At 35.1% G+C, this 15,304-nt stretch overlaps 1 protein-coding gene across 2 annotated transcripts in view; it reads left to right on the plus strand.

Moving 5' to 3' along the window:
* Positions 1 to 15,304, plus strand: part of LOC138701230 (rabankyrin-5) — a 256,644-nt gene that overhangs the window by 214,570 nt on the left and 26,770 nt on the right. For both annotated transcript variants that reach the window (XM_069827914.1, XM_069827915.1), the window contains exons 9-14: positions 2,744 to 2,945; positions 4,125 to 4,238; positions 6,841 to 7,063; positions 8,745 to 8,864; positions 12,374 to 12,494; positions 13,921 to 14,094. In XM_069827914.1, the coding sequence (XP_069684015.1) occupies positions 2,744 to 2,945; positions 4,125 to 4,238; positions 6,841 to 7,063; positions 8,745 to 8,864; positions 12,374 to 12,494; positions 13,921 to 14,094 (954 nt within the window). The remainder of the gene's footprint in view (positions 1 to 2,743; positions 2,946 to 4,124; positions 4,239 to 6,840; positions 7,064 to 8,744; positions 8,865 to 12,373; positions 12,495 to 13,920; positions 14,095 to 15,304) is intronic.

Raw genomic sequence — 15,304 nt, forward strand, 5'->3', positions numbered from 1 at the left:
TCTGCCTGCCCATTCACTTGTCTGCCATCAGAGTGAGGGAAGAGGGAATGCTGTTTAGTTGCAATGTCGTGTGCTCTACTGGAGATGTTAGAAATTGCATCTCTTTCTGCAACCACAACGTACAGATTCTGACTGAACAGGTACAAGAATCATACAACACAAACTTAACCACGACTCTAGCTAGTTGTTAGTGAGAAAGCAGTATATATGTGGGTTCTCACACTGGTTTTCGAATTTCAGTGATCTGGGCTGAATAATGTAACAAGTTTTACTTCATGGCATACGATGATTATTTACTTCTTTTATTGTTTCTTAAATTAACTTTACGATAATTGGTACTACATATTTGCATTTTTTCCGTAACAGCAATTGTTTAAATTTTCCAGTTCTCTTCTTCCTTTTTAATAGTTGGCATTGCAGTGCATAACAGTTATTTTTTTTAACATCATCATTATGAACAGGTTCGTTTTAGATCAAAATGGCCTGTGACAGTGAACCTAGCAAAGATGGTCTTGGTATTTCCAGTGATGTTTTGGTCGTCTTTTTTCTCGATGTCCTGTTGGAGCATACTGGAATGCTAATTTTGGGAGTCTAGTTCTTTCCATTCTCCGCAGATGCTGTTGCCATTCTTGTTGGTATCTTGTTATCTCCTCTGTTAAACTGGGTACTCCAAGTTTTTCTCTGATGGCAGTATTCCTTTTGTGGTCTGATCTAGTGACTCCTAACAATGATCGCAAGAAACGCATTTGGGCTACTTCAAGTTTATGAGAGTTTCTATTATTTAAAATCCAAATTTCACTTCCGTATTTGAGAGCAGATTTTGATGTAATGTTATGTAATCTTAATTTAGTGTGTCATCATCTGTTTACTAAAATGTCTTTGTATTATATTATATTTTTTTATACTTTTTCAAAACTTAAACTTTGTCGTTTATCTGAGAGAATCATCTTGTATGCTGAAAAAGGTATCTCAACAGACACCTAAGCGAAGGAAGCAAACTTAACTTTAGGTACAACTGACATGCTTATTTTCTCTGATAGATCTACATCCTCTCTATTCATAACATCTGATACTATACATAAAATTACAAAGCCAGAGTGTTTTTTTTTCGGCACACTTTTCCATTTATTCAATAATTCTTCACCAGCTATTCTTGTTGCACTTTTCTTGATAATAAACATGTGTTGTATTCATTTTCTCATTTTTAAGAGCAATAACCCATCTTTTACTTTGGTTTAGTATATTCGTGTACTAACACTCGCCATAATGCTTTACAGTTCCTGTCATGCGTGCCATAATTGTTTATTTGGTGTGTCACTTTGCTTGCCTTCTCCGTGCAAGAAATTTAAATATGTTTATAAAACATGCTCGTCAGCTGTGGTTTAGTTAAGTACAGTGAAGCATGCCGAAAGAGTCACCTACACATAGTGGTAACCTAAGTCAGTAATATTCTCCCTCTTCTGAACTGATTTTATTTTTCATAAAACCCACCATGTAAATAACCTCACATTTCAATGATCGCCTACTTCCAGACAACTTCTGTAGCTTCATCTCTGTTATTGTTTTGTATTTTCTTTGCTCAAGAATAGAGACGAGAATTTCATGCGCTATCATTACATGTGATGTAACTGTATCTTAATGGCATACATTAAAGTACTGCTATTCATTATGTTATTGAAACTGTCGATTTCCAACTAAGCATATGCGATATTGATTAATATCATTTGCGCAACATCCCTCAAGCCATGAGAGCACCAATCAAAAATGGCATGCATGAGTGTTGAAAGTGACATTGATCGAATCATTCAAATAAACATTAACCCAACTTCAAACATTCCACTGGGAGCCATTCCCCAGATAAATTTCACAAACTGTACAATCAACAATATGTATTTAAAATAAAATAAATTTTACTCATGTTAATTTTAATGTTCTAATAAATTGAGTTAATTTCCTATGTTTTAATGTGTGTTGCTTTGAGGTTAAAATCTCCATGCCAAGTCCTGCAAAAAATCAATAAGTATGGTGTACATGCCTGCCATCTGTTGCACTACTCTGGAACACGCTAAAAAGACACTCACACTCGTGCTATCTGTTGCAATAGTCGAGAACACGCTGAAAATACACGCATGTTGACCATTTCATTGTAACTAAAGTAACAAGATTAAAATATTTGCAAAAACTCAGAACTTAAGACTTTTAATTATGGTCGAACAAAAACAGTCGTAAAGACTATAATGGTAATTAAGGCGCTCATGAAAATTATGAAACTGGCTTACACTCGTTTCATAAACATACTCGCGTCTTAATTACTACCATTGTAGGCTCATTGCATAATATATTATTAAGGTATGGTAAATTATATGTATTGCTGTTGTATTAGCATTAAAATTATGAGCAAATTGAATATCTAATCCTATTTCTTCTATTATAACAGCATAAATTTGCAGTTGTAATTGCCTGAATTTTAGTTTGTAAAATTTGTGTTTGATATCTCGCATCTAAGAAGTGTCCTAGCTTTTACTTTCAAAATCTGGTCACCTTGGTTAAGGATGATGAAATTCATAAGCATCTAGCAAATATTTATACACTTGAAGGTACACCATTCCATGTATACGTTTTTATTACATTAAATTAAATAAAATTAAATATAAACACAGTATGTGTATAATTATACATTTATTTTTCTTTCACCTTTGCATGGGGAAATTTTTCTATAGTATGTGTGTATATTGTTTGGCAGTACTCCTCTCCATCTGTCAGTGATGGCACAGAATGAGTCAGTTTTCTCTCTACTGCTGAGCCGCACTTCACAACCTGTAGATTTAAATCTTCGCACAGAAGAGGGTCACACAGCTCTGTGGTTTGCCTTGCTCACATCCCTAGAGTATGGAGAAGAAAGCTTTGCTGCACAGCTGATTAAAAAAGGAGCTTCTCCCAATCCTGTGAGAATCACTTATGAGTTATTTTTCAGTTAATTAATACTATAAAATATACATATTTTAGCCAACGGTGTTTTCAAACGTTTGATGACAAAATCTGTAATATTATTTCGCTATAGCAGTGAAAAATTTATTCAAGTCTGATGTTTGCTTTATTTGAAGATGCAAATAATATTACTCATAAGAATATCTGATAATATAAGATCTCGTATTTTTGTAGCCTATTCTTGAAATCTTGATAACAAAATGGTTTACTGCTGTAAGCTATGTAATTTGAACATAAATATAATTATAAAGTATTATATTATTCCATTAATTTGAAATGATGATATTGCTCTAGTTGATTTAACTTAATTGATTGCTTCTGAAATTGCGTGTGTTAACTGAACTATTATTATTATTATTATTATTATTATTATTATTATTATTATTATTATTATTATTATTATTTGAGCATTTTTTATTTCATATGGTTGAATTAAGAATGTACAATTTAAATGTATACTAACAAATTAGGAGAATTTAACTTCAGTTTTTACAGTTAATTATGTTCCGTGCATATTATTTTACAAATTGATAACCTTGTATTTATTTATTATTTTGCTAATAATTGTAACATAAAATATAATATATACAGAAAAACTTTAGCTCGCCCCTGAAAGAGTAGAACTCGTGCTCAGGGGTGGATTCCTGAATTGAAATTAATAATTATACAATACAATTTGTCTTATGTCTACTAAGCAATTATAGTATATAAATTTAAATTTACAATTTTTCAATTTTTATAAAATCCATACATAACTTTTTTAATTTAATACTAAAACTATTAGAATTGACAAGATTAGGATATTTACATATAAATTTGTTATATATTCTTGGGCCTAAATTACTACTATGATTAAATACTGTAACAGTGTTGCAAGATTTCATGTTTCACACTAAATGTTTCCACTTTAGGGATAAGTTAACATTATATGCGAAGCTTTCTCTGGCATATTATAAACAAGCATGAATAACTATTTGTTCTATGTATAGGTAATTTTGTGAATTTACTTTCATTATACATTGTATGTGGACTTCAGTTCGGTGGCATATGAGGTTTTATTAGGTGTATAATAGGCCTACTAAAGTTTGTCATTTTCAGTGATACAATATCACAGTGTTCTTATATCTTGTTTGCAGATTTATTCATTCTCCGCTGATTCACTCCTTCATCTTGTCTGCAAAGAAGGTTTGGAAGAAGCAGGACTTTTCCTGTGTACTCATGGAACAAACCCCAATCATGTTAACAAAAAGGTTTCTGATCCTTACGTCATATTTCTATTGTTAAGGGTCTATAGCCAATATTTTAAGGATTATTATATCAAAATTTAGTATTAGGAAAGCAGACAGAATAGGAAAAAATTAACATAAGAGTAAGGATTCAAAATCATTTATCAGATGAATTTATGACACAGAAAAGACTTCGTCAAAGCGATGTCTTGTCATCTCTCCTGTTCAGTATTACCCTTGAAAAGGTTATTAGAAAGTCAGATGTCAGATATGGATACACGAGATACATACAACTGGTAGCATATGGGGTTGATATGGTATAATTAGTCGATCTGAAAGGCCAGTCAGTGAAACATTTATTAAACTAGAAGAGGCTGCAGAGAAGCTGGAATTTATAATCAACCAAGATAAAACCAAGTATTTACAAATGTTAGCACACAACCTTAAGGAGATCACATTTGAAGAGTCCACTCCAAGAATGATGGATATCATTTGAAATACATTTTTCAGGAGAAGCAATTGAAAGTTTGAAATGCTTAGCACTCAAAGCTTAACTGTGATTTTCCGATCATTACTGGACAATGACTAATCAGTGTTAATGCCATATAACTCTCTATGTACATTCTATATGTCTTAAACTATGCATTGACATCTTGGTTCATTTTCGACAAGAAAGTGACATTCATCATTCTTGCAGTGGACTCTTCATTTGTGATTAATGGTTACTAATTTGAATGTGTTACAGAATTTAAATATCTTGGAACCATGATTACGGAACATGATAACAATTCCAGAATAAACTTGGCAAATAAAAGTTATTATGATTCAAAAAAACAACTTTAGTCTTGTTGCCCCAGAATAAAAACCAAATGAAGGGTACACGGGAATAACGATCAAAGTCCATTTTATAAAGTTTCGAGAAAAACGAATTTTAAAGTTTAAGCACTTAATACTTTGTTATGTGTGTATTTAATAGAAATTGACGTAGTGGAATGTCAAGAACATGTTTTCTTATTACTAGCTAGACCACATGATAGTACTTCCTTTCCACTATAAGATAGCATTATTAACTCAATTGCGATTTTTGATGGACCTTGATCGTTTTTCCCGTGTACGCTTCAAATGTAAATTATATACATTGAGTTATGTGAATTACATTTAAAATTAGAATATGCTTCATTATTGTTACTTACTTACTTACAAATGGCTTTTAAGGAACCCGAAGGTTCATTGCCGCCCTCACATAAGCCCGCCATCGATCCCTATCCTGTGCAAGATTAATCCAGTCTCTATCATCATACCCCACCTCCCTCAAATCCATTTTAATATTATCCTCCCATCTACGTCTCGGCCTCCCTAAAGGTCTTTTTCCCTCCGGTCTCCCAACTAACACTCTATATGCATTTCTGGATTCGCCCATAGTGCTACATGCCCTGCCCATCTCAAACGTCTGGATTTAATGTTCCTAATTATGCCAGGTGAAGAATACAATGCGTGCAGTTCTGCATTGTGTAACTTTCTCCATTCTCCTGTAACTTCATCCCGCTTAGCCCCAAATATTTTCCTAAGCACCTTATTCTCAAACACCCTTAACCTATGTTCCTCTCTCAGAGTGAGAGTCCAAGTTTCACAACCATACAGAACAACCGGTAATATAACTGTTTTATAAATTCTAACTTTCAGATTTTTGAACAGCAGACTGGATGATAAGAGCTTCTCAACCGAATAATAACACGCATTTCCCATATTTATTCTGCATTTAATTTCCTCCCGAGTGTCATTTATGTTTGTTACTGTTGCTCCAAGATATTTGAATTTTTCCACCTCTTCGAAGGATAAATCTCCAATTTTTATATTTCCATTTCGTACAATATTCTGGTCACGAGACATAATCATATACTTTGTCTTTTCGGGATTTACTTCCAAACCGATCGCTTTACTTGCTTCAAGTAAAATTTCCGTGTTTTCCCTAATCGTTTGTGGATTTTCTCCTAACATATTCACGTCATCCGCATAGACAAGAAGCTGATGTAACCCGTTCAATTCCAAACCCTGCCTGTTATCCTGAACTTTCCTAATGGCGCTTCATTATTGTAGACTGCAATATTTAAAATGTTATTTAGTTTTCGTATTTGTATAGTATGTTTTTAATTTTACTTCTCTCCCCTCTTTCTTCTTGTGTGGAAACTATCATCTATCTACATCCGTCAGTTGTCCTGTTAATCTTCTAATATTTGGGCTGATTAATTAGTTTTATAAATTGGTAGGTATGATCAGAATAAGCACATTTCAAAATACTGTTTAATAAAACTCATTTTTATATTCTATATTTCATACATTATATATGGTTGGATTATTGATTTCCAGTGTAACACACTTTTCTCCCAGCTTCTCAGAAAGGCCCAGTTAGGTTTTTTGACTGTTGTTCTTCTGTTAGCATTATATGTTTTAACAATACGTGGTGTATTTGGTGACACATTTTATTGCTTAATGTCGAGAATTTCATGACAAATTAGTAGAGCAATTTGTATAATAAAATTATTCAGACGAAGTTACATAAGAAATTTGCATAGTCATTGTCTATAGTTACAAGTGGCTATATTATAAAAATGTTCTGTTTTTACAGGGTGAAAGTCCTCTTCACGTGGCATGTGCTAAGGGCCTCAACAAGTTAGTGACTGCATTGCTTAAATCTGGTGCTAATCCTAATCTGCAGACACTTCAAGTTGACGACAGAAATTATAAAGGCATTGGCGACACAGATTCTCTCGCATACAGGCAGACACCACTTCATGTTGCAATTTTTGAGAAACAGGAAGGAGCCATAAAGGCAATCATTCAGCATAAAAGTATGTGAGAAGGATCCAGATATTGTATGTTACTTTACTTCGAACAACACTGACTTTAATGAAAATGTGTGTTTTATAAGCTATTTCTTCCCTTTTATTCTAAAATTAGCCCCATTTGTAGTGTGGCAGCATATAATTTCCCAACAATCCTTTATTTTATCTTGAATTTCTTACATACTCTCCAGTCACAGATGACTTTAAACTTTCCATTATAAACAGAGTAGAAAAAAGTTTCTTACTTAAGATAGCTAGTTGATATGGAATTCCCAGGTTAAAAGACCAGCAGTAAAAATATCCCAAAATTTGATTTCAGTATAGGCCTAAGCATAAAAGCCAATTAAGTTATTAAGACTAAAACATTCTATGTCTTAGTTTCATTGAGCATGAAACCATTACCTCTAAACCATTGTGGAATCAGCTTGCATTTTAACATTATCGAAATTATGATTTTTACTAACAAAGGTTATGTTATCAACAAACAATAAGGACACTGAATGTACGTTACTTACTTACTGGCTTTTAAGGAACCCGGAGGTTCATTGCCACCCTCACATAAGCCCGCCATTGGTCCCTATCCTGAGCAAGATTAATCCATTCTCTATCATATCCCACCTCCCTCAAATCCATTTTAATATTATCTTCCCATCTACGTCTCTATATGCATTTCTGGATTCGCCCATATGTGCTACATGCCCTGCCCACCTCAAACGTCTGGATTTAATGTCCCTAATTATGTCAGGTGAAGAATACAATGCTTGCAGTTCAGTGTTGTGTAACTTTCTCCATTCTCCTGTAACTTCATCACTCTTAGCCCCAAATATTTTCCTAAACACCTTATTCTCAAGCACCCTTAACCTATGCTCCTCTCTCAAAGTGAGAGTCCAAGTTTCACAACCATACAGAACAACCGGTAATATAACTGTTTTATAAATTCTAACTTTCAGATTTTTTGACAGCAGACTGGATGATAAAATCTTCTCAACCGAATAATAACAGGCATTTCCCATATTTATTCTGTGTTTAATTTCCTCCCGAGTATCATTTATATTTATTACTGTTGCTCCAAGATATTTGAACTTCTCCACCTCTTCAAAAGATAAATTTCCAATTTTTATAGTTACATTTCGTACAATATTCTGGTCACGAGACATAATCATATACTTTGTCTTTTCTGAATTTACTTTACTAGACAAAACATTAATCATAATGAGAAAAAGTAACGAACCCAAAACAGAACCCTAAGGAACTCCACACTTATGATGGAAACTTTAGAAATTTTTCCATCCACACAAACAACTTCTTTCTGACATCTCAAAAATTTAATTCTTCACTGAAGAAGATTTAAATTCGGTTGACGAACTGCTGATTCCACATACAACAATTCATCCTTGTCACACTCTCTCCACGAAAATTAATAGGTTTGAAAGTCTTTCAAATAAAAATTAGATGTTAAAAAATTACATCTCATTTTCACGAGATGATTGAGATGTTTCATTGTCGCTTGACACTGGCCTGACCTGAACTTGTAAGTCAGCTTGTATTTAATAAAATCACATTTCCTGAAGTCCAGCGGCAAGCTGAAAGAATCACCACCTATTGACACATGATTCATATGAGGTAAGTGAAGTTTCACAGTTACTATGACTCATCAGTTTGTCAGATATGTTTATATTTCTTTCAGAATCAGAGGAACCAAAATCCATTCCAGTGGATTTCAATCTGAAGGATTCGTCTGGAAGTACACCTCTTGCACTTGCCCTAGTTACAGGAATGCAACACATGGTGGCTGAACTGATTCGAGGTAAATGACGAAGAGGGAAGGAGAGCATAGTGAATTATTGTTGTCACGCTGTATGTAGGAGGTATTTGTAGTAATAATGAGAGGAAAAGCATTGTAATTGTATCGAGAGAGTATAAGAATGAAACTGAGTAGACATTTTCATTTTGTGTACCCCTGAATGAATGGTTTTCATAATGCTGTTTGTCGGGTGTTTATCATTACATTTTTCTATCCATTTGTCTGCCCATTCATACACCAATTTGCGTGTTATCTGTGATACCGTTGAAATAGATTATAGTAGTGAATACTAGGACTATACAGGGTGTCCCATTTATCTTGTTTACCTATTGTAACTTTTTTGTTTGGATAGGTATTGGAATTTTTGTTTTTGAGCATTATATTAGAACGAGGGGCTAACATGAGTGTGGAGATTTGGTGCATGTAATTACATTATGGTACAAGATACACGTGACGTCATCAATTTTTCAAATAACACTACAAACTTTAATCATGTTACATTGATTACACACATTAAGAGTTCAAAAATGTATCACAATGTCACCTTCCCAATCATAACAACAACAAAATGCAAAATTAATACCCTCAGAATGTGCCGTTTGTTGTGGTGCCCCATTCATCTTGTGCATTAACTTACACAAAACGAAAGACAACTGACGTCCGTACACGTCGTGTGTTGTGTGTTTGCTGTCTTAACATGTAAACAAACCACAACAACTGTCGACGCCACAATCCACATACAGTGGCCTGCACGTTCTTCGGACCTGTCACCATTCGATTTCTTCCTTTGGGGAACTGTAAAGGACAGTGTGTACCAGAACATTCTGACAACACCAGACGACATGCAGCAACAGATTCGACAGGCTTGTGTGTCCATTTAGCCACACATGTGGGGCTGTACGGAAACGAAATTGCAGACCAGTTGGCGAAGGAAGCTGCACAGGAAGACAGTGGGGAGGTAATATACAACAAGATCCCTAGAACTCACATCATTCGGGAAGCAGAGGAGAAAGGACTACGCAGGTGGCAAGACCAATGGGAGAAGACAACCAAAGGAAATTCCAGCAAAGGGTTTTTCCCGGTAGTGCAGGAACGGCTAAAACTGAGGATCCCACTTAACGGCCAAATCACAGCCACCCTATCTGGTCACGGTAAGACTAGGGATTACTATTACAGATTAAAAATTGCTGAAAGTGCAAGGTGTAAGTGCGATCAAGAAGAACAAACCGTGGATCATTTGATATATGAGTGTTCTTTACTGAACAGAGAAAGGAATGCATTAAAACTAAGCATTAGACTAAAAGGAGGTCAGTGGCCGACAACTAACTGCGATCTCGTCGAGGTCTACTTAAAAGAATTTCTAACATTTGTAGCCAGAATGGACTTTGACAAGCTTTAAGGCAAAATGACATTATTGGTTTTTATTATAACTAGAGGAATTGTAATAATAATTGTAATCGAAATAGTTCATTCGTAATCCTAATCCTAATTGTAATTCAAAGAGTTTAAAGTAGTTCAAGAATTGTATGTAGTGTTACGATGTAACGAAGCATACAGTATTTAAAAAAAAAATGCCAGGCAGTCATACGGTCTTTCGGGGAATGCCTTCGAACGTGCATTAATGTGAATGGTCACCATTTGAAACATCTTCTGTGACTCTCAAAGCATAACATTATCACATTGGAAGTACGTTTTTGTTTCGTTTTGTTGTTGTTGTTATTGTTCTGAACATATTTCTTCTGAATATACAGAGTCTTAAAAAAAAAAAAAAAAGTATGCAATATTTTAAGAGGCGCTAGTATGCATCAAAACAAGAAAATAATGTCTAACAAACACGGGTCCTACAACACATACTTTCTGAGATCTGAACACTTATTCATATGAAATGCTTAATGTGACGTCCATTGATGGCAATGCATTCCTCTGTCCTTCGACGTAAGGAATCACGCACTCTTTGAACTTGACCTGGTTGTTCTTGTATGCACTGACATGCATTGAAGACGCGATCATGTAATGTCTGCACATTGCTGATTGGAGTGGCATAGACCAATTCCATCATGTGTCCCCATAACCAAAAGTCTAGAGGATCTAGGTTTGAGGAATGAGCAGACCAAGGTGTGGGGCCTTCCCGATCAATCCAGCGGTCCTGATGTGTCAGTGTCAGGTGTTCACGCACAATGCAGAGAAAATGTGCTGGTGTGCCATCATGCATGAACCACATCTGTAGTCTTACTGACATGGCACATATTCCAGCAAGGTAGGTAATACGTTAATAAGAAAGTCCTGATAACGAGACCCAGTTAATCTCAGAGGTAGCATGTATGGCTCTTAATCTATCGCCATGAATGCCTGCCCATACGTTGCCTTGTTTCTTCAACTTCATGGGGATTTTCATCAGCTCACATGCTGATTACATCTTTGCTGAACCCCGCTCATATCTGCAACCAAAGTTTTCTTTTTAGTATTCCTTACGATGTATCATTATTCCATGCCAGGGATGTCAACTACAGTATGATTATTATCTGGTAGTCTGCTGTATTGTAGGGCAGAGAAATGCATTGCCATGAACGGACGTCACATTGAGCACCTCCTATGAACAAGTGTTCAATTCTCAGAAAGTATGTGTTGTAGGACCCATGTTTATTAGACATTATTTTCTTGTTTTGTTGCATACTAGCACCTCCTAAAATATTGGATACTTTTTTTAACACTCTGTATATCAATAGTATATTCTAGTGGAAATCAGTTTATTGCCTACATTAATACCTAACACATGACTATTAATGTAGTGTCAGATGTTGAATTCGTTTTAGTTACCTGAAATAAAACATTGTGCATTTTCCAGTGTATTATTGAGCACTGGGTGTTCAGTTCAAAGTGTGTCATGGCTCGCTGTATGCCGTCATGTGGCTAGTCAATGAGCCTAGAGAATTCAATCTTCCTACACTTCCGCAGAGGTGTATTACTTATGTGCCAGAGAAGTTACCTAGAAAGTACAGCGTTCATTCAGAAGAGTTCTTACCGATATGTACGGTAACACCGGTAATGGCAGGAATGTGAACTGTTTCGAAACATGTACTGAGGTGAGTTTTTTCTTACTGTCGGGATATGGGAAGAGGGTTAAGACGATTACTTACGTATTTGTTGACATTAACTTGGACGGTCAACATGGACACGGAGCATTTGATTTGTGTTGTGGAATGTTGCCGTATGCAACCGATGATAACAAATACCCTGCGAACGACTTGGCCGTGCAAAACACAGTTCGAAAGAGGTTATGTTAGCACACAGACTGTACAGACCTCATAGACTGCCATCTGTTGCTACGACGTTCAAGTTATACCATACATGTTCTCAAGTTTAGATTGAACGCCTTGATTAATAGGCAACTTCTCTGACACAAAAGCTGAAACTCGCTTCAAATTGCTGACTCATTAACAGTGACGTCATGACACACTTTGAAATGAACACCCAGTATTGATTACAAGAGTAATCAGTAATATATGGTGCAGGTGGTGCTGACGTAAATGTCCGGAATGGGAAGGGATTGACCTTGCTGCACCAGGCTATCATGAAAGAAGACTCTGAAACCTCTATTTTTCTGTTGGATCAAGGTGCAGACATGAATGCAGTGTAAGTGTAATTTTTAGTGAAAGTATCTTGGTGTCCTAATAGTAATCACCTGAGTTGAGCTGTTAATGTAATATGGGCCACGATGTACAGTACAAACAAATAGAAATATACTTAAAATGCAGTGCTATTTATTGTTGTTAGCCATAGTTAGGGTTGTTTTTACAGTGCAGTGTGACTAGACTGCAGCCCAGAGTTTCTTTCAGAACAAAACATCTGGATTTCGTCATGAATTTTTATGCTGGAACTAGTAATATGTCGGTAAGTTCAATAAGTAGTTGCCTCTTTAAATTCTGTAACCTAAAATGCTAGCATTATGCCATCTTCATTTTTATGCTCTTATAATTCGAATGCTGTTCATAATTTTTATACATATCGCTGCATTCATATGAAAATAAAATTGGAAAATCTGAATAGGCAACATAATGAGCTTCTTTATTTAGAAGATTACAAATTTTAAACATACAATTTCTGTAACTTAGCTAAATTTAAAATGAATGTGCAGTAACTTCCTAAGATAAAACTCAAAAATAGAATGGTAAGGAATGATCCTTAAATTGATGTGGAATTAAAACAGTGTATCTTCAGTAGTTCTAACAAAGATAATACGGGAATTCAGTTCAGAGTAATAATTCTAAACTCTATTTTATGCAAGGGTTTCTTCGAAATATTGTATTTGATTTCCTCGCTCTTACAAGTACACTTTAATTATTTTTCACCTCTTTACTGTTAAATGGGCATTGCATTCGATTATGCTTAAGTGCCGTCACCTGCCATTATGTAGCTCTACAGTTACTGCTGTTGAAAATTATGTTTGATATTTACGAAGCTTTTTATTGCTGAGCATTAAATATAAATGTTTTGTTGTATGCTTTAACAGTACAAAATGTGACTATGGTTTGTCTTGAATCATTTTTAAAAATATATTTTTTATTCTTTACTGAGCTCTGCTATATTCATGAATAGAGGTAGAAAAATATAAGATAATGCTTTTGTTACATAACAGACGTGTACACTTAATATTAATATTTTATTATGTTACAAACATTTGTACTGCAAGTATTTTATTATGTTACAATATTTTACATGTTTAATATCAACAAGAATATGTAATACATAACGTGAACTATGCTTAGCTCACTTAGAGAACACTCAGAAGAGAAATGGAAGAGAAGAGACCAATGCATGCATTATCTTCTTCTTTCGGGTGTTTTAATAATATATTAGCATATACATTTAAATAGAAAATGGCGTGAATAGATTAAAGTGGTCTTATTTTCCCTAAATCCAATGAAGGCACTCCATCTTGTCAGTAAACATATATAGGAAGAAAAGATAAATCATATTTTATAAAAATATTTATATAAATCTGTCAAACAGTTTAAGAGATTAATATAACTTACCATATCCATTCTCTTCCCGGTAATAGGACCACTGACAATGAGACTCCACTCCAGCTGGGCATCAAATGCCAATTGCCAGATGTAGTTGATGCCCTGTGTAGAAGAGGTGTGGATATGTCCGTCCTAGATGCTAATAACAATTGTCCTCTTTGGGTGGCTTTGGAAAGTGGTCAAGAGAACATTGCGTCAATCCTTGTTAGGTAAGTGTCAAACATTTGAAAATTGTTGGAATTATTTTATGTACTAAAATTGTTAATTTGTGCGAGATGTGGATCTGAAAATATACAGTACCTCAACTGTCTGTGACGGATTGCTCATTGGCCTCTTGCCCAGTTGTTGCTCCGGTCACTGCTGCAATCTCCAGTTAAGGTACGGTCACACGTCACTACTTTTGCAGCGCTACTTTTATACTGCAGCTGCAAAAGTTGCGTGTCATGTTCACACATAAACCAAAAGTAGAGCGCTGCACGCTATTTTTCGTGCTGCGCAACCCGAGTGCTGCAAAAATTGCAACTGGCGATTGCGAGTCTGTTCACACGCAAGGCGCTACTTTTGCAGCCGCAGTCATGAAGCAGGTTTCCATCTCCGTATTGACTTCTCAATATACATTTTGTGGTTATTTTCACATTATTAAGAAACTCATACGAAAACTTCCTTATCTATTGTTTGCTTTTCTGTCATGTCTAGTATTCAGAAATTGACATTATTTTTACTATAAAGCTTTTAAAAACGCCTATATACTTAAATGATAACCAACAATATATTCACGTAATCAATGTTGGCAACCCTCCTGTTTGGAACTACACTACGGAAAATTAAAAAAAATGAATTATATCGTCACCAATTATGCTCAGACTGTGTTGTGTATTTAATAACTGTCACAAATAATTTATTTTCATCACATTTAACATTAAAATATATCCAAGCAATAAAAGTATCATTGGCACATTTGGGTGGTAACACTGGTTGCAACAGCAGCAAAAGTTTCAACAAAACTGACATCTAAAATGCTGCGGCTGCAACCCTGAGAACCCTGTTCACACGTCGCTACTTTTAAGTTGCGCGCAGCATGGAAAAGTAGCGGGCAGCAGGTTCGGCAGCCGCTACTTTTCGGGTTGCACCGTTGTTCACACGTCACAGTACAAGAGTTGCGCAGTTTTTTGTACTGCATCACTGCAAAAGTAGTGACGTGTGATCGTACCTTTAGTTGGGGGCACATGTAAGCTGTGTTTGATAAACACAGAACAGGAGTACGTGCCTGAGTTTTAGTTAGACTGTGGTTAAGTATAGTTTGTTTCTCTCATACATACCTGAGTTTTAGTTCGACTGTTTTTAAGTATAGTTTATTTCTCTCATACATACCTGAGTTTTAGTTCGACTGTGGTTAAGTATAGTTTATTTCTCTCATAC

Source organism: Periplaneta americana, chromosome 6 (genome assembly GCF_040183065.1).
Source record: "Periplaneta americana isolate PAMFEO1 chromosome 6, P.americana_PAMFEO1_priV1, whole genome shotgun sequence".
Classification (NCBI taxonomy): domain Eukaryota; kingdom Metazoa; phylum Arthropoda; class Insecta; order Blattodea; family Blattidae; genus Periplaneta; species Periplaneta americana.